Consider the following 19,553-nt stretch of genomic DNA (forward strand, 5'->3'; position numbering starts at 1 on the left):
GTGGTGCATGCCACCAGGCAGAGGGCTAGCTGGGGTCTTCTCGATCACTTCAATCTATTGATGCATGGATTGCATTGAGGTTATTATGTAATATTTAACATGTCACTTGTGTGCTTTGTGCTTTATAACTTTGTTGAGGATTTTCATTATTGACCTCTAAATGTGATTTGTATTAACATATACCCAAAGTGTTTATATTCAACTTTTGTATCTCTGTAAGCTTGGATATTGTTAAGATTTTGCTATTTGTGACTCTTTTTTAAAAATGTGAAATCTCAAGAACCATTTGTCATACAAATGATCTTGATCTTGGGCTGAAAATGTGCTGTGCAGAAAGAATGTACACGTATGTATTGGTTAACAATTATCGTGCCCCAGAAGGTAGAAGGCTGCCATAATTGGAAGCCATCTTGAATAATGGAAGTACCAAGCAAAATAAAAAGATTAATCTGCATAACTTTTCTAAAAGCCATCCCAGAGGAGGTTTTGTGTGTTTTTCCTTGGAGGCCTGTTAGATGAATTGCTTTGTGTTTTTGTTTACCAGAGATAGTTTGATTTATTTCAGTGAGGGATTATCATATGCAGGTCTGGATAAAAGCACAGTTCTCTCTCAATGAATCTCCACCGTGTCCTGTCAGTTTTGACAGGTGACCTGCCCTTCAACTCTGGAGCACCTATCAGGAATCCTTTCATAGCTCCATGCAGATTGCAGAGACGGTCCTGGGAGGATGACAGCAATGTTGGTGACGGCACTCACTGTGGAGGCGCTGTGACATCAGCATGTGTTTGTGTGTCTCCCAACAAATAAACATGAAATTTATGGGAAGAAAGGAGGAGAAGTTGGAGCAGGGGGTCTTTCAATGCGCACAAAAATGCTGAAAGGTGTTGTCGGCGCACTATTAAACTCATGAATATCCTTCTGGCCAGCGTCCATCTGCAAGGTGAAGGAGACATTCGCCTCTTGTTACTGGTGTGCCAAGTACATAAAAGGAAGCTCAGACAGTTCAAGCATTCATTTTGTGGGAAGCCGCTGCAGACAGGCCAAGATGAAGTGGACCCAGATTGTTGATTTGAGAACAGAGGAGGAATTCTAATTTTCTTTTGTCTGCTCGCTCCAATAGATTCCCCACCCTTTATAACTATAGTTGAGTAATGAAAAGCTGTTTGGGTTTACATTATGTGGTTTTGGTTGTTGTTTGTTGTTTTACTGTAGCACTAAACTTCTAATTCTGTCGAAGATTGGACTATATTGGTTTAGGAATGTTGCGGTCTTAGAGCTAAACCTTTGTTGGCCCCATAAAGAAAAATTGTCAGCAGGAGACAGTTGGAGTTCTGTTTTATCTCTGCTCTTTGGTTATTGATGTCTCCACGGAGGGCCCGGGCTCCTGTTTATGAGAGAACTGCCTGCATGACAGCTCCTTGGTGCCTTCACTGCTCTATGGGACAGGCATGACAGGAGGGGCGAGCCTGGGGCACGCCCTGTCACTCACTCCCTGCCTCCCTTTTCCATTTTCTCTATTTCACCAAGAACAGAAATACGTATGAAAGAAACAAGAAATGTTAACAGCCTGAAGTGATCACAACATGTACAAGCTGTCTTTTAAAGACTTCCAATTAAATTCAAATAATTAGTTCAAATGTAGAAATTTCTAAAAAACAAAACAAAAAAAAAACAAGACAAAGGAATACTTCTGAAAACATGAGCATTTACTGTGAGAATGACACCCAGATAACAAACAAAAAAACTTCTGTCTATATTAATGCTCCCATTAGAAGAAGAACTAACAGAAATGTTGTGTGTGGATTTATACTTTCACACTGTGCTGTTTGGTACACAAGTTTGAAAACGTATGCGAGTTCTGGACTGCCAGACAAAAAGGATCTTAGATTACATGCAAATGAACCCTGGTGTTTTTTACGCATTTACTGGACTAAGTGAGAAAGACGTCACCCTTCCAGAACCAACAAAATAAAGTCAATTCAGTCACCATTTTTTTTAACAATATGTACACCGCCATATTGGAGCCAGATATCAGTTAGCAGTGATTGGTCCAAGTAGGTCTGAGTTAACATTTCTATGACAACCAATCTGGATTGAGTTTATTGGAAAGCCACATCCTTACCACTTGAAAGCGGGCTTGGAAGAATCTGTCAAGCATATGTTTCAAATGTTTAAGACAACATACTTTTATCGAGGCATCTGATTGGCCAGTTGCATGACATTGCATGACAAATAGAATGACTTGGATAATAGCTATTTATTTCTCAATAGAATTCTATGAGATTTTGGCTTCTTGGAGCCAGTGGGCACTTCCTATTTGTGTGTGTACACAAACTATCTAGTGGACAAAAGAAGTAAATTAGGTCAGTGGTGTGAATTTCAAACTGTTAAATAAAAAACATCTGGATCGGCTCAAATGAACCATGTGTGAAACTATCACAAAACGCCTCTGTGTTTCACTGCAAATTCCACACACATTTGAACCCTTTAGCTACCTGCTCAACCAAATGGTAGAATAAACTTTGAAAATCAAATTTTTTAAAATATTGACTGTGAGTGTTAATCACCAAAGTCAATCAGCAAACGGAAAAAAAAGTTTTCATTGATATTTTTCTTGGTTGGGCTGTTAAAGGTTTAAAGACATGCTGGAAGATTTAGTGAAATGAAAAAAACCTTTTTTCATCTATGACTTATGGTGGTTGAAGTGTCATGGTTCAAAGATCTTTTAAAGGGACAATATCATGCTATTCTCAAGCCTTTTATAGTAACCCTTATCCATGTATATAATGATTTATTACCTTTGGCACACAAAATAACACATTTTTTATTAAATATCAGTTATTTTCCTGAGCTTTTTCAAACCCGAAAGTAAGACGACTCGATCTCTAAGGTACTAGAGAAGACCTTGGCTGTGTCTGCATCTCGCCCACAAAAACAAACGACATCCGAACTTTTGCAAAGATGGATGTCCATATTGTGCATTTAACAAAGAAAGCATTTTAGCCGATTACCTCTAGCTCTGCAGAGAAAATGGGTGTGTATGTTAGTCTGGGGGTGGTGCTGGCAGCACAGACTCTTCCTGGAAGGGGCTGTTCTCACTGATCTATGTACACTCGTGAGAAATCGCTCGTTTTCGGGTGTTGGAAGGGGCTGGGGCTCAGAGAGAAGGTTTTTTAGAGGAATACTCAGAAATGCGTGACCGGATCAAAATACCACTTTGGGGTTTCTATTCATGAGGAATGAATATTATGATACATTTAAGAGCTGATTTTGCATGGTCTAGGCCCTTTAAATAGATGACAATTTCGATCCTACCATGGATTCTAGGTTAAAAATTAATAAATGCCATTCATAAAATGAAAGTTATCGATCAAATTTTATTTTGATAACAATATAAAAAATGCAGCAGTTCAAATATGTATAAATTGGGGTTTTGTGGACTCTTGGTCATGTTTTCTTTTGTTGGGATTGTACAGAAGTGCAGTGGAGGGTTGAGGGTTCCTCTGTGTGTTGGAGGTATATGTTTTCACAAACCTCAATTCATCTGTGGAAAGATAATTTATGGCACCGGGAAGTGTGGGTGTGGTTGGATAAACGAGATAGTCCAGGGTGTTTGCTCAGTGTTAAACTAGCTGGGGGAGGTGGTGCGGGTTTGTGGAAATGCTGTCTACCTGACAAGGCTTGTGTTGGCGTCCACACAAAAACAGACGCCTGCAGGCATGACCCCGCCTTTTTCCCACCAGATCGACTTTCTTCAGCACAGGAATGAGACACAAACACCTCCTCCAGGCTGAGACATATAATCTGGGGATGTCAGGGCCTTTATCAAACAGGATCAACTGGTGTGCAGAGTCTTTCTCCAGTGTCTCCAAAGGCAGCAGGATACCTGCACACACATTCCTGTGGCTCATCCCGTCCCAACAGGCGTATCGTTTGTCTTTTATGACAGCTCAGATTGATGGTGGAGGGGTAGCTGGGGTACAGTTGCTCCTCTGCATTGTGTTTGCGGAAATGAAGACACTACCGTGACTACTTTACCGGAAGATGTTGTGGAGTTAGAAGATGTTGGATTTCTTTAGCTTTGTGTTTTCACAACAGCAATGTTGCCTAAAAAGCTGTTTATGCCCCCCAAACCCCCAGGAATCAGTGTCTCAACTAAAGGTGCCTTCCTGTTCCCAGCCAGTGTGCTCATCTAAGAGACACTTTGAATCCAAGCAGCAACATCTACTCACAGATGATTCTAATCATATCATTTCCCTCTAAGCCATATGTCTTTGTACTCTCCTTAATTGAATTGAGCTTGGGATGGGATTGGCGGACATGTCTCCTCCTGAATGAAACACACTTTGGCAATTGAGGCTAGGAATAAGAGCAGTTTGGGATAACAGTTTTTTAATCTTCTGATGTACTGACATCCAAAAAGTCTCTTAATGTCAGGCTATTTCTGTAACCATTTAAATCAAAATGAAAATAAAAATGACTGTGAAAGAAAAACGGATTTTCCTGCTTTGTTAAAGAGATAAAGGCGCGCAGGGAAAAGAGAGTTGTGAGTAAAACTTGATTGAATTGATGGTCCCGCGTGAGTGCGTTAGCTGCCCCTGACTCACCACCAGCTCTGACGTCAGACTTGGCCAATTGACAGCAGGATCAAGTGTGCTCCTAAAAATTGTTGCTGTAGACTCACTGCCTCACAATCATTCGTCCATGTTTTTGATGGCGTTTGACTCTGTTGACTGCTCTGTGAGCAGACAAACTGCTACCACCTCTCTAGTGCTTTAAAAAAAATTATAGACCCAGTTTAACATGTGTGCACATGCCTGACTGAAGTGTCTACACTGTTGCTTGGAAGCACCTGGGAATTTCCCGGACAAGACCTTAAGTACAAGAAACATCATCCCTCTTCTTATTTTACTTTCCTGCATCCTGTGTGGCTAAAAGACCGAGTAGTCCAAAGTTAACAGAAGTGCAAACAGATAAACGAAGGGGTCTTTTCAGGCATCTTAATCCCAATCAAAAAGGGATGTGGGTTTGAAACTGGAGTGGGATTGAGCAGCTGTGGCAAGAAGGGGATATATTCCGTTTTTATACTGTGTCTTCCAGAGAGCAGAACATATTGCAACAAGCTGGCGGGAACACTTGTAATATCTGATGACTAATTTTTGCCAAGCAAAGCGTGGCCTAGTGCCATTTCCAACACTGAGCTCTTAGATTGAGTGGTAACTTGGCTGAAGCTCCCTTTTATTACTTGAAGGAATGTTACAGTGATAAAAAAGAAGAAAAAAAACATGCTTTAGAACCACAGCTCCTAGAGCAGCTCCAAACTGAACTACAGACAAAGTTAACACTTTTGAGAATGTGAGCTTTTGTGCTTTTGACTAAGTTTTCTCTGGTGAGAAATTTCCCTCAAGTTCTGTAACTGAGTTGTTTTGTTCGGGAAATCAACCCTTTTAGTTGATGAATTGGGAAAGGAGTGATAGAACTCAAATGTTGGTATTCTTTTGGCGTGAACTTAAGACCTGTTCTGATAATCTTTTGATCTATTGTAAAAGCGTTCCTAGTCATCTTTTAATTATTATGATTAAGCTGTTTTTAGCCAAAATCAAAAAAGTTGTCGTTTTCTAGGACGTAGTTTCTCCAGGGCAGCAGTAGTTTATTTGAAATTTATCTCTGAGGAGTTGTGGGCGAGACTGTTGGTACAGACTAAGCCCAACGCCCATCTTATCATTCACCTGTTTACACTCTCCCGCTATCTTACAGCCCCTCATATCCAACCTAATATTACCGGTGAGACGAGGAAAACAAAGATATACATGGTTCTAGTTTAGAAGCAGATTTATGAAATTGAGCTGAGCAGGGAACTTTCATCTTGCTGTTGTGGCATCTACGTCACACCTACAAGCTTTTTTCAGCAGCATTTTTTTTCTGCTCCTGATTCACAACTATTTGAATAAAGAAATACTCAGAAATGCAATCTTAAGCTTCATTTTCCACTATATATGTTCTCCGTGATCAGAAAAATGCCACAAGAAGCATCAAAAAAATTTCATCTGAGTGGGTTTTCAATTGGGAAAGTAATAAGATTTCCATATGTTGCTTTTTTCTGCTTTTTTTCAGAAAATAAACATAAACATGATGAGATTGATTTGTTATCCCACCTGAAGACAAAAAAGGTTAAGTTGAACTTAATTTTTTCTAGTGCTGGACAATGAAAGTAGGGGAATTTCTTTCTACACAAGTTCTGAAGCAAAGATCACATTCAGTTTTCATGTGACCTGATTCAATTATTAAAAGATTATTCTTGGACCTGGAAATTGTATTAAATCTAGATATAAGTAACAGTAGGGGCGCTAAATAAACTCTTCATCCTCTCCCTTCCTCTCACTGATGGTGCTGAAAGAATTAAACATAACTGGACAAAATAACTAGACAATACACAGCGAAACAGCTACAACTAAACACATTTGGTCAAAAACCCACACTTAAACCCAAATGTGTCCAGACAGGCAAAGGGAATGGTATCCCACAATTGCTTGCACTGCCAATCTAACAGCAGCACTAAAGTTACACCTATTTAATTGAATTAATTTGAATGAAAGTAAAACAACTGTCTGATAACTACGTGTTATTTTTAAGCTGATTTAACAAAAAAAAAAGATTTATATTAACTGAAGCAAATAATTAAGTTAGATCAATGTAAAAAAGTTTATCTTTCCAACATTCATACGTGGTCTTATCACCTTTTCATGGAAAAAGTACTATCTGATCTTCTTTGCCGCTGGGTATCTCGGTTTGTAAGGTGGAAGGCTGCCATGCAGGAATCCAGGGTTTGATTCTTGGAGGGGAATGGACAATGGTAATGGGGCGATTACCATATCAATGGTGGGCAATTAACAACACCCAGTGAGGGCCCTTGGGCAAGATCCTTAACGCTGCTGCCTCCCGAGCGAGGCACGTCTGCAGCTCACTGCTCCCCCAGGGGATGGGTCATATGCGGAGAACAAATTTCGCACACCTAGGTGTGCGACAGACAGTGGGACTTTTCATCCACGAAATCATCTTCAAATGGACACGCCATGTGGCTTCACCTCTCTGAAAACAACTAACCTTCAACTAAACCTACTCCAGACCAGGTTATGTTCAGAGCATGAGTTGCTATGGCAACTTGACATACCCTGAAACATACCTCCATTTCTGGAACAGAAAGCTGAGGTTATCCACTTCCTTAGCCTCCACTTCCTTTTCCCAAGGAAACTTGGAGTTAATCCGTGTAAAAACCAAAGGTGCTAACAATTATGCAGCTGGATTGTTCTTGAGACTGCATTAACAAATGAGGCCTGTTGTCTAGAATCCTGTTTTTAGAAACAGCAAGCAAGGCTATTTTTAAAAAGCAAGTTATCAGAAGGAATTCACAAAGTATTTACAGTGCAGTGCGCAGGAAACACATCAATCTGCAGTCTCTGAATCTGATGTTTCCTATGGCAGCAGGTGAACCACAAGAAATGGAGCCCAAAGGTGTTGTTTTTGTAGTTTGATTTGCTCTTTTCCTGCTTTCATTTAAATTGTACATTTTAAAAGAACATTTATATTTGTCTAGCAAAAAGATTCACAACTTTAACTGTGAGATACCAACAGGTTGCTGTGGATAGCTTCAAGTTCACATTTCTTAGACTTCTTCCTCATCAGGAAAGCAACTTTAGAGCCGACTCGCTTTGAGGGTTCAGAGCTCCAATCTGCGAATACTTCATCTCACATGACGACATCAGGCATGCTTTGGTGTCAAAACCGTTTTCTGTCACTCAATATTTTCCAAAACAGTGTTTTAAGTGAGATCTGTTATTTGGGAAGCCCAATTGCATGAAGAGAATTTACTGGACTAATCTCAGCTGCATTTCAGATTCCTCAGCTTCTCACGGAGCACGTCCGGTTTCCAGCTGCTGCTTCATGCTCCCCTCTCTCTGTGCCATGCAATTATACTGGTTCCCACTGGTTTGGATTGGGTGGAGCTTTACAAGAGGTACTCAGGAATTAACTGCTCTTCTCTGAGCATAACTTGCATAAATCCTTGCATGCAGTTGGCACAATAAAGAGCTTAGACATGTACAGGCGTGCAATGCCATATCACAAAAGAAAACGTTAAAACAGATTCACGACAGGAAACTGATAGCTAAACGAGACAAAAGGCGAAAGCACCCAAAAACACAGGAACTGGTTTGCATTTTAAACTTTTCTCTGGTAGACTTACAAAAACAAACTTCCCTTTATTTCATTAAAAGCCTGCAACGAACAAGAAACCTTCTCAAACGTAAAGTTTTCTGGCATTCTTTAGAGAATTCGTCCTGCCAAAATGCTTCATATTTAACTTAATACATGTTGTAAATGTACAAATCTAAGAATTTTATGTAGAACATCATAAATTATCTGTTTTTTCCCCCCTGTTGAATGAATGCTAAGTATGCTTCAATTTACACTAAGTCACTATTTACTAAACAGAAAATGGGCTGGAATGCAGAAGCCGTGTTTCCCCTTAACAACCAAACATCTGCAACCCTGTAATTTTGGACAGAAAGAAAAATATAAAGCTGTTTGGACATAACACATAGTGCTATATTTGCAGAAAACCAAAACACTATAAAGTAAGGTGGTGCAGAGAGAGTAATTTGCTGCTGTGACCTGATAGCAAACATAACAAAACTGTTTTGTTTTTTTTAGAATAATCTGAGGTGCCAGTTATCTAAGACCAGATGAAATGATCTTTTGTGCTCTGGTTTGTGTTATGGTTATGCTTTTTTAAATTTTTTTTATTTTGCTTCTGTGTAAAATCTTAGATACACATAAATTCTAAATTTTAATTAGAAATGTTTTTCAAATCATCTATTTACATAAACACACAGTGTGCTCTAATCAGGAAAAATATGCTTTATACGTTTTATTTTTAAATAATCTAATCTGGATCAGATGCTTAAGGCCACATGTTGTGTCTAAGAGCAGCAGAGACACTACATAGTCTCTTTGCTCTTGACAACAGAGCCGTTGTGCAAGAAAACTGGTAATGCCTGGTACTTATTACGCATTTGCTCATTGCGCCACTGAGTGCCAGACAGAGTTCATTTAAGGGACAACAGCGCCCTCTGGTGAGACAGATTGGTATCATTTCTCCCGCCGTTTCGGTTCTTTTTCTGTTTATCTATCAGCTGGCTGGTCTATCGGGAATATTTTTGTCATATTTTTGTCATTTAAATTGTAATGTTTCACCATCACATTTATCTTTAAAAATGTAAAAATATTTCAGCTTTTATGGTAGTAGCCTATAACATATCAAGCAGTGTCATATTCTTTTTTCAAAATTTACAAAAATAATCCTCTCAGAAATATGTAAATACGTAAATAAATGTCATTAATAATAATTTTGAAAAACGCTCACATAATGAGCATTACTTTTTACTTATAAAATTGGTTATTATGACATTTTTGAAACAACATTATTGTACAACTCAAACAATTGGGAATTGAGACAATAAATCAGAGTTTAAATTACTTGTCATAATGTGATGGTTATACGATACATGCCTGTTTGCATATTGCATATGTAAGCTATATTTGATTTTAGTTTTGTGTTCATTTGCACTTCAAAGCACAAATAAAATCTGAGCAGTGAAGACATCAACAGAACATGTGCTCGGTCTTCTGCAGACAATTGTGAGAAATGCTGATGTGAACAACGCCCCCACCTTTCCCTTCCTGCTGCTGCTTTTAGGGTTTCTGCTCGTGTTGGTAAATAATTGATCAAAGCTCCAGGAGCCTCACTGTTCATCGTTCCTGCCGAGTGGATGCTGGCAGGAGTGCCACTCGCAGAACATAGATAAAACCCACTGGAGGGCTGCAGAGCACCCACATCAACTGAGAATACACAGGTCTACCCTGACTCCCCCTCCCTCCTCTTCCTTCCCCTCTCTTGCTGTCTCCATCAGTTTTGCACTCAGTTTTGCTGGCAGGCAGTCGTTCCATCGCACCTCACCGAGGCACTTTCCAGCAGCTTCTTATTTTTTCCACCAGTGACAATGCTGAGACTTGGGGAGAAATGGATGAGGCTGGTCTGCTTTTCCCTTCTGTGTCTGTGGCTCTGCCTGCCAAGGGAATCCTTTGCCAGGAGAGCCTCCAAGGTACCCCGCTGCCCTGCAACCTGCTCCTGCACCAAAGACAGTGCCTTCTGTGTGGACACCAAGACCATCCCCAAAAGCTTTCCTCCTGGGATCATCTCTCTGTGAGTCTGTTCTTCATGCAACCAAAACCGTCTCTCGGTAGGAAGTATTCGCACCATGCAGGCTCTTTATAACACTTATGTCACCCACGATTATGTAATGATGCATGAAATCCCTGCCTCTGCTTTAATTATTCATAGGTGAATTTGGATGTGTTTCATTCTCCTGCTGTGCGGATGCAACACGTCTTCTCTTAAGCAGTGACAGTGACGATCCTTCCTTCACGGCACCACACACTAAATTTAGTTTCCAGAGAATATTCTTGTTTCTGTCAACCCCCAGAGATGAAGACTAACAATAGATTCCTGTTCTGTGCAGGAGATGTGCTTCTCCTCTGAGAGATTACTCCTCGAAGAGCATTGAGAATTACAGTCAATAAATGGCGCACTCAAAATGAAATGGGAACATTGATGGAGGGAAAGCTGACTAGGGGTTGGATTTAATGAAGTGTTAAATCAGAGCAGCAAGTCTGTGACCTATTAATGAAAAAAAAGATCAAAGTTTTCTGCCCTCGTTTTAAAAAAAACAGTTTGTACATCATAAAAACAGGAAGAAGTTTGACATGTGTGCATCTATAAGTCAGAAATGTTTCCATGTTGACATGCATAAAGTGGTACTTCAAAGCCTGGCTGACCTCTGCTGTGATGACAGGACTCTTCTGATGCGTTCTATGTTTCTGTCCAAACAGGACGATGGTGAACGCAGCCTTTCAAACAATCCCAGAGGGGGCTTTCTCGCACCTTCACCTGCTGCAGTTCTTGTGAGTGATGCCCCCAATGACAAGACTTTTAGACATTTAAGACACCATTAACCGTCACTTCATTTTCATTTAACAGCCACTTCACTGCTGCTCCTAAGTAAATATGCAAAACTGCTAAAAGCACAGCTTTATTTTACTGGAACAAATGAATTTCTTGAGTTTGCCTCCTGCAGATAAATGGTTATTGAAAGCAGTGATGACATAGCAGTTATAAGTGGCTCAGTATCAGTCTCATAGCCAATGACTGACTCCCTTCAGTTCAGTGTGGTCACACAAAGGTTTGCTTGTCTCTACTGCAGCCACCGTGAAGGTTTCTGTCTTTGTGTCTGCCCCAGTTTCTGTAAAGTCCTTACACTTATGTCCTTAAAATGCCTTACTGCTCACTTTAATTAATAACACCTTATAATATATTTAACTTTCTTGATGGAATGCTTTCATTTTCCTACTCCAGGCTCCTGAACTCCAACACTTTCACCACTGTTGCTGATGATGCTTTTGCTGGTCTATCCCACCTCCAATACTTGTGAGTGTCCAAAAATCAACTGAGTTCACAGAATGGAAAAGTTTTATTTAGAATTTCAGATGAAATAGGTGATTTTTAATGTTGTAAATTGAGTTCTGTCACACATTCATGGAAGCTGGGTCTGTTTTATAATGGAACACGAGGCTAAGATTTGAAAAAGCAGGAACTCTGCAGTGGAAATTAAGCTGAAAATAAATCCTCATCTGTCAGCAAACACTTTGCTTTAGTAATTGGAAGAAGGCTGAATGCCATCAGCCAAATTGATGTTCACTGAAATGTTTGCTTACTGCACGGTAGAGTGCACACTGTACAAGAGGTAGTCTAAACATATGAAAAGAACAGTCATCTTAAGAAAAAAAATCACTAGAAAGTTGTAAAATGATCTGTCCAGGCAGCAAGTCATTTTCACTTAACAAGAAATTTTATTTCTTCATCCTAGCTCTTAATAAGATGTAAGAAAGTTACGACTGAGCTGATTTTGAGAAAAACTTGGAAATAGATGTTAAAACAAATCATAACCTGGAAAAATAGCTCGAATATCTAAATACAAGGTGTTTTGTATCAAAAATAATGTGCAGTGCAGGTCTGTGTTACAGGGTATTCGCTGCAGCCCTGTTTGTGCACTCCATGTAAATCTAATGACTAAGCAAAGCAAATATAGGGAACGTGATTCACTGCTTTTGGATTGAAAACACAATTCTAACCAAACAACTGGTATTTTATCTCAGCATTTAGAGCAGACTGGCTCTAAACCAGGAATAAAAATAATCCAATTCTGCAAACGTGGCCAGATTTCAGAGGCTGCCATCAACATCTGTCATCGTGTGTGATCAGACTGTTTTAACTTATCCTCAGGTTCATTGAGAATAATGATATCCAGAGTTTGTCCAAGCACACATTCAGAGGGCTCAAATCCTTAACTCATCTGTAAGTATCAACTTGATTGAAAAGAACCAGAACTGAGCAGTAAATTATGAAGAAAAAAAACAACAGATAAGTATTATTTGTCTCGCTTTACTGTTAATTTGCAGGTCTCTGTCAAACAACAACCTGCAGCACCTGCCCAGAGATCTCTTCAAACACTTGGAAATCCTGACAGACCTGTAAGTGTGAAGCCAACACAGCATTTTGACATTTTACCTTCTCTTACGGGGTTCAGTAAACTTGGACTTCAAATCTTTCCAAGTTTAACTTGTGTTTTTGCTCTCCCAGAGACCTGCGAGGGAATTCGTTCCGCTGTGACTGTAAGATCAAGTGGTTGGTGGACTGGATGGAGAAAACCAACACGTCTGTTCCTGCCATCTACTGTGCCAGCCCCTTTGAGTTCCAAGGTCGCAGGATCCATGATCTCACACCCAGAGACTTCAACTGCATCAGCGCAGGTTTCAGCTAAACCATCGCCTTGCATGAGCGCCGCTCAATGAGGTGTTATTCTGAGGGCCATCCATCACTGTGGTTCCTCTTCCTGCAGATTTTGCTGTCTATGAAACGTTCCCCTTCCATTCTGTGTCTGTGGAGTCCTACGAGTTCAGTGAGGATCAGTTTGTTGTTTTTGCTCAGCCCGACTCAGGGTTTTGCACGCTGTATGTTTGGGACCATGTGGAGATGGTCTTCAGGAGCTCCCACAACATTACATGTAAGTGGAGGACTTTGAACAAGTGGCTGTTGTACAGAAGAGAAAGCCTGATGCACTTGATCCTGTGTCTGTTGAAGCTCGCTCTGCCGTGTACTGCAAGCCTGTGGTGATCAACAACACTCTCTACATGGTTGTGGCTCAGCTATTTGGAGGATCTCATATATACAAGTAAGACTTTCTTTAGTAATACATGAAAATGAATTCACTCTGCTCACTGTGCTGAAACAGTGGATCAAACAACACATTTTTGATAAATTCTTCCATTCATTTAGAGTACAAAAATATAAAATTCACACAAGAACTACTGTAACATGGTAACACGCTATAAAAATTAAATGTAAAAGAATTAAAGGCAAATAAATCTGTCGAGATGATCCATCCATCTGTTTTCTAAACCCATTTTGTCCCTTTTGGGGTCATGGGGTTGCTGGAGCCTATCTCTGCCACTCATGGGCAAAGGCAGGGGACATCTTGGACATGTCACCAGTCTGATGGAGGGCCATAAGCACACACCCATACACACTCGCATTCACACCTAGGAAGGATAAGAGTAACCGATAACCTGTGAAGCGTGTTTTTAAACGGTGGGAGGAAGCCAGAGTACCTGGAGAACATGCATGGGGAGAAAATGCAATTCACACTTTAATCACACTTTTTAATTACACGTTAAATTATATTTAAAATAATTTAAATGGTCTAGTCTAGGTTAGATTTAAGTATGCCTTAAATTATTATTTCATTGTACATGAATTTATTATTTTTTTACTCCATTTAAGCCCACCATATGTTTATGGTCCTAAAATTCATTAGTTAATGAAATATTTGGATATTGTTTTATTTCGAAAGGCTTTGAGCTTCCAATGACTGTCTATTTGTAAAATCAGGTGGGAAGAGGATCCCCAGCGCTTCATAAAGATCCAGGACATCGACACAAGCCGTGTGAGGAAGCCCAACTTTGTGGAGACCTTCAAGTTGGATGAAGAGTGGTACTTTGTGGTTGCTGACAGCTCCAAGGCAGGCTCCACCAGCATTTACCGCTGGAACAGCAACGGCTTCTACTCCCATCAGTCCCTCCATCCCTGGCATCGGGACACCCACGTAGAGTTCCTGGACGTGGGGGGAAAGCCTCATCTCATCCTTTCAAGTGCGTCTCAGACACCAGTGGTTTACCAATGGAACCGAAGCCAAAAGCAGTTTGTCTTCCATTCCCAAATAACAGAGGTGGCTGATGTTCAGATGGTCAAGCACTTCTGGGTGAGGAGAGCGCTCTACCTTTGCCTCACCCGCTTCATCGGTGACTCCAAGATCCTCCGCTGGGAAGGCCAGCGTTTTGTAGAGATCCAGACTCTCCCATCTCGGGGTTCGATGGCAGTCTATCCCTTCTCTGTGGGCCTCCGCCAGTACCTCATTCTGGGAAGTGATTTCTCCTTCTCCAGGGTATACTTGTGGGATGATCTCACCCAGCGCTTTCAGCCCTTCCAGGAGCTCAACATGAGAGCCCCAAGAGGGTTCAACCTGGTATCTGTGGATGACAAGGACTTCCTTCTGTCTGCCAGCTTCAAAGGAAATACCCTGGCTTACCAGCACCTGGTGGTGGATCTCAGTGCCAAATGAGAATATGACGTGTTTCGTTATAAATAGAAAATGTACCAAATAAGACTGCAAAGTGTTTAAGCCATGTGACTAAATGTTTGCTGAGACAAATAATGTAACGATTGTTCTATTTTTATGCACTGTTAACATCTGAATGAAATCCCATTTTAACAGGTGTCGCATCACTGTTTGTGCTCAGCCACAGAAAGTGCACTGTCATCTTTGGCTGCTGTTAAATGTACAGAACTGACATGTGTGTGATCAGCATGTATGTATGTTGACAAAATGAGTCCCTGAATCATCAAAGTAACACAGTCTAGATGTTTCTGTTATACAGTGAATGAGGAATTTTGTTGCATGATTCTGTGTAACAAGCTAACAGGATTTAATATTTTCTTTTTGTATGTTAAGAGTTCTATGAGTTTTGGATTGTTATAATTGTTCTGCAAAATTAAAAAAAACAAAACAAAACGGATCAAAAATGGAACGAGCAGAAATAAACATGAATCCACCAAATTAAAAAAAAATGGGGTGTTGCTTAGTTTATATCTCTATTTGTGAGTTGATGAACAAAATGTTTATTTTTTTCATTTAGGCCTAACCATTGGAACAGCTTGTTTTGACCAAAATAAAACATTTAAAAGAAAAGAAATTGGTTGGGGCATGATCATGTAACAAAAAAAATATTAAAGTTTATTAAATTCAGTGTATAATTGTGTGCTTCAAAAAATATATCTAATGGGTTTGAATGGCTATAAAATCAGTCATAAAATGTTATAAAATAATTTTGTTCAGACTTGGACAAGTTTTTACTTTAAATTCTGTTCGCATAAATCTAACAGGAAAAGCAACAAGAGATTAAATTTTAAGCTGCGGTGGCAAAAAAAACCCAACATTTTTTTTTACATCAAGCATTTTTAGACATTTTTAATGCGCAATAGCGCCGCAAATGCAACATTCTTGAGGCTGTGGATGCGCTTGCTTTACTTATTCAAAGCGTCCGTGTGGGCGGAAGTTATACAAAGAAACCAGCACTAGGACATTTATCTCCGCCTCTCTGCGCGGGCATGAACACAAACCCAAACTACCCCCCATTTGTTGTTGCGTTAGTTGATGTTAGCAGGGTTGTTGGTTGAATTCTGTTATTTTTACAGCTGAAATGAGAGCGACAGTCCCGGATTTTCCTCCAGCAGACTATGTCTGAACTTCTGGACTTTTTAATGTGACATTTGCTACTTCTCGAAAGCAGGAAGTGATTGTTGAGCCCACTTTAGCCTGTTGTTTTGGCTAACTCACCACCGACAAAACCGTCTTGTTTCTCGCCTGCTTCACGCACCCGACCCGAGCTCTGAAATGACTCTACCTACTGAATGGGAGGACGACGAGCGCATGAATTTTATGTTTTCCGAATTCAAGGAGAACCGAGAAGTGAACGTCACGGACTGGGACAGCAAGATGGACTTCTGGTCGGCTCTGATCATGAGGAGCTGCAGGCAGCGGGGCTCTGTGTGCATCAACCTGAAGGACCTGAACGAGACCTTCAGGAGGAAGGACAGATCCCCGCTGGGGCTGCCGACCGTCATCCAGTCCATGGCCAGGTAACGGCGGCGGGTCGAGCCTCGACACTCTCCGCTGTCAGCCGCCTCGCTCACCGTGTTTGCTTTGCCTTCCGGCAGAGGTGGGAAGATCCAGAGGGAGTCGGAGTTCGCCGCCAGCGTGGACTGTGGCTGGGTGTCGTGGAGCGTCGGCCTCCTGCTAGTGAAGCCCCTAAAGTGGACCTTCTCCACCCTGCTGGGAGGTGGAGGGGTTCCTCTGCAGGACTCGTTTGTTGTGATTGAAATAGTGAAGGTTTGTCCAGCTCTGATTGTCCTTCAGTGGAGAAAGCTTTCATTCAGATGCAGCCTAATCTTCTTTTCTTCTTCTTCTTTTAGGAGAAAGCAGCAGAACTCCTTCAGCTCTATCGGAACAGTGAATTATCCAGTTGCTCCATCTTCTCTTTTCAGGAGCTCTGTGTGCTCTCCTCTGACATCTGTGCAGATGAGAGCACCCTGTGCATGGCCCTGCTCCAGCTGCAGAAGGATAAGCAAGTGATTGTTAGTTTGCATGAGGGAGAGAAGGTAATTCAGTTAAATAAAGCTCATTATTTTGTTTGGAAGCTTTCTTGTGCCTATAAATGTTTTTTTTTTTCCATTGGTGTTCTTCAAAGATTGTGAAGTTTTGTCAGGCAGGACAGGAGCGCGTGTCTCCCCTGAATGACGTCGACATTGGGATCTATCAGCTGCAGCGCAGTGAGAAACTCCTGGGAGAGCGGGTGGAAAAACTGGGAAGGGAAGCTGACAGGTCGGACTTCAGATGACAGTCATAAGTCCTGTAGATCTTCAAACAAACTAGTTTTCCTAATGTGGTTGTGTGTGGAACCTAATGCCTGTCTGCTCACAGGTGCAAGGAAGAAACAAGAAATCTACTTCGCGAAGGAAAAAAGTCTCAGGTAGTCATCATGCGTGTGTGTGTGTAAACTATCGGGTTTGTTTGCAGTTGGTTCTCTTAGCTTATTTCTCTGTTTTAGGCTCTCAGGTGTTTGAGAAGCCAGAAGAGGATCGAAAAGAGGGCAAACAACTTGTTTGCCAAAATGGAGAGCATCAGAGGAATCCTGGACCGAATAGCTATGTCACAGACTGATAAGATGGTAAGAGGTGCATTTGGTGTTGTGTTGTCTAAACCTCCAAATTGAACATGCTGGTCTTTAGGTGATGCAGGCATATCAGACGGGAGTGGCTGCCTTAAGGCTGTCTCTAAAGGATGTTTCTGTGGAGCGTGCAGAGAGTCTGGTGGATCAAATTCAGGAGGTACATTTTCAGTTCGTTAATTGTGTTTTTCCGTTTAATTTATTTCTAACCTAGTCTCTGTTTTTTTTTGTTTGGTTCTGAAAATAGCTGTGCGACACACAAGATGAAGTCAATCGAACCATTTCCAGTGGTGTGAATCCTGCAGGTATGGCATTTTTCCATCCCTCTGATCTTTAATGACCTCTGTCCACAGAAATCATAGCTTTTTTCCCTTCTGCAGATGAAGACATGGATGGTTTGGAGGAAGAACTGAAGTCTTTGCTAGAGGAGGGAAATCCAGACTCGGCCTCAGTTCCAGCAGACGGTGTCAGTTTCAGCGAGCAGATCCTGAGCGTTCTGCCAGATGTTCCTCGCAGTCCCCTAAATGTTGTCTCTGATGGGTTGGAGGCAAAGCTGGAGCAGTTAAAGCTGTCAGATTAAGGTGTGCAGCTTTAGATGAGTCATTTTTAGAAGTGATTTGACATTTTTCGGGAATGACACGGGTTCTGCTGTGTTCAGACTCTCAACACAATAAATCAGCGTCGGAAGACAAAACATCGGAGCCAATGCAGTGAGACGTCTGTATGCCTTCATCGGATCAGAGTTCTCCTCTGAGCTGTACATTCTGAATAGTCTAAAAATGTACTTAATCTCTGAAAAATGGTCAGGGTTTGACTTAAACACCCAAATAAAATATCTATTTGCAATGTAAAAAAATCTATATATAATTTATTTACTTTGAGGCCTTTTAAAATTAGCGAACCCTCTTTATTTCTTACGCACAGTTTTTCCCCAAAAATGTAATGGCTCTGTTGTCATTTTATTCCTTTGACTTAAGCTTTTCACCCTTTCATCAGTATGGCTATTTTTAAATTCAGCAAAATGGTTATTGTGTCATTGTTTTGAGTGAGGTGTGTTAAAGTGTCATTCTTAGCTGTAAATAGAGTAATCAGAATGCCAAATGATTCGTCACGACCATCTTGAGTCTCATCAAAACTGGCCTGAGGAGCACAGAGGCCTACTTTTCTGAATTAAACCCAGTGTGTTTGGATAATAAAATTTATTTTTCATGACTTTTTTTTGTTTTGTGGTATCTGTATGAGATGTAACAGTCCTCTGTCAAAAGTTTTATTAAATCCATTTTTATTTTCTTTAAAAGCCAGAAAACGCTAAAAACATTATTGGAGCACACAATTCTAGAATGAAGTTTTTTTTTTTTTAATTTTAAATACATCATTTTTATTTTAGTTTTTATTTATTTATTTAAGAAAAAAAGCTATTTTATTTTTGGATTCAAATGGACATAACGCTTACCCACTAACAGTAATGGCTTGACCACAGCAGCAGTGAAAAAGAAAAGATGCCTGACTCAAATGTGTGCTTTGAGGGTGACCCCTAGTGTCCGATCGTGGAATTGCATATGCCCTGTATTTAGCATGTTCTGGTCTTCCCTATTTTTTTTTATCAGCGGCAGGTATTTATTTAGCTTAACCCTTGTGCTATCCTAGGCACTTTAACGTTGGAAGTTGGGTCATCTAGACCCTCTAGACAGTGCGCTGAACCTTTTTTTTTTCATTGATATGTGATCTTCACTGGTGTCCATGGATTACATGAAATCTTCCACCTTTATCCACCTTTGTAATGGTAGGAATAATACGTCAAAGTAAGGGTGGGGTCATCTAAGATACCACAAGGGTCAAGGAAGAGGTGGGGAAGTACAGGTGTGCTGGTGTTCAACTGCACAGCAAACTCAACAGCAGGCTATTCCGACGCAGAAACCCTGCAGACTGAGGCAGCTGCTGTGTTTGGGCAAAGGTATTGATCACCTGTTGTTTGGAGGAATCTACTTTAAAATCACATTTAACCCTTGTGCTATCTTAGATGACCCCACCCTTACATTGATGTGTTCTCCCTACCATGACAAAGGTGGATAAAGGTGGAAAGATTTCATGTAAT

At 40.7% G+C, this 19,553-nt stretch overlaps 2 protein-coding genes across 2 annotated transcripts; both read left to right on the forward strand.

Moving 5' to 3' along the window:
- The first annotated feature begins 9,803 nt into the window (after positions 1 to 9,803).
- On the forward strand, positions 9,804 to 15,424 carry lgi3 (leucine-rich repeat LGI family, member 3). Its single transcript, XM_004072539.5, has 9 exons — positions 9,804 to 10,262; positions 10,949 to 11,020; positions 11,472 to 11,543; positions 12,399 to 12,470; positions 12,575 to 12,646; positions 12,756 to 12,925; positions 13,015 to 13,179; positions 13,257 to 13,347; positions 14,064 to 15,424. Exons 1-9 carry the CDS (start codon positions 10,060 to 10,062, stop codon positions 14,791 to 14,793), a joined length of 1,647 nt encoding a protein of 548 aa, XP_004072587.1. The 5' UTR covers positions 9,804 to 10,059; the 3' UTR covers positions 14,794 to 15,424.
- Positions 15,425 to 15,833: 409 nt separating this feature from the next.
- On the forward strand, positions 15,834 to 18,670 carry chmp7 (charged multivesicular body protein 7). Its single transcript, XM_011479441.4, has 10 exons — positions 15,834 to 16,370; positions 16,449 to 16,620; positions 16,704 to 16,889; positions 16,979 to 17,112; positions 17,212 to 17,260; positions 17,339 to 17,458; positions 17,520 to 17,618; positions 17,706 to 17,763; positions 17,839 to 18,039; positions 18,117 to 18,670. Exons 1-9 carry the CDS (start codon positions 16,126 to 16,128, stop codon positions 18,036 to 18,038), a joined length of 1,263 nt encoding a protein of 420 aa, XP_011477743.1. The 5' UTR covers positions 15,834 to 16,125; the 3' UTR covers position 18,039; positions 18,117 to 18,670.
- The last annotated feature ends 883 nt before the right edge of the window (positions 18,671 to 19,553 follow it).

The sequence above is a fragment of the Oryzias latipes genome, chromosome 9 (assembly GCF_053564925.1).
Source record: "Oryzias latipes strain Hd-rR chromosome 9, Olatipes_Hd-rR_3.1".
NCBI classification, from domain to species: Eukaryota; Metazoa; Chordata; class Actinopteri; order Beloniformes; family Adrianichthyidae; genus Oryzias; species Oryzias latipes.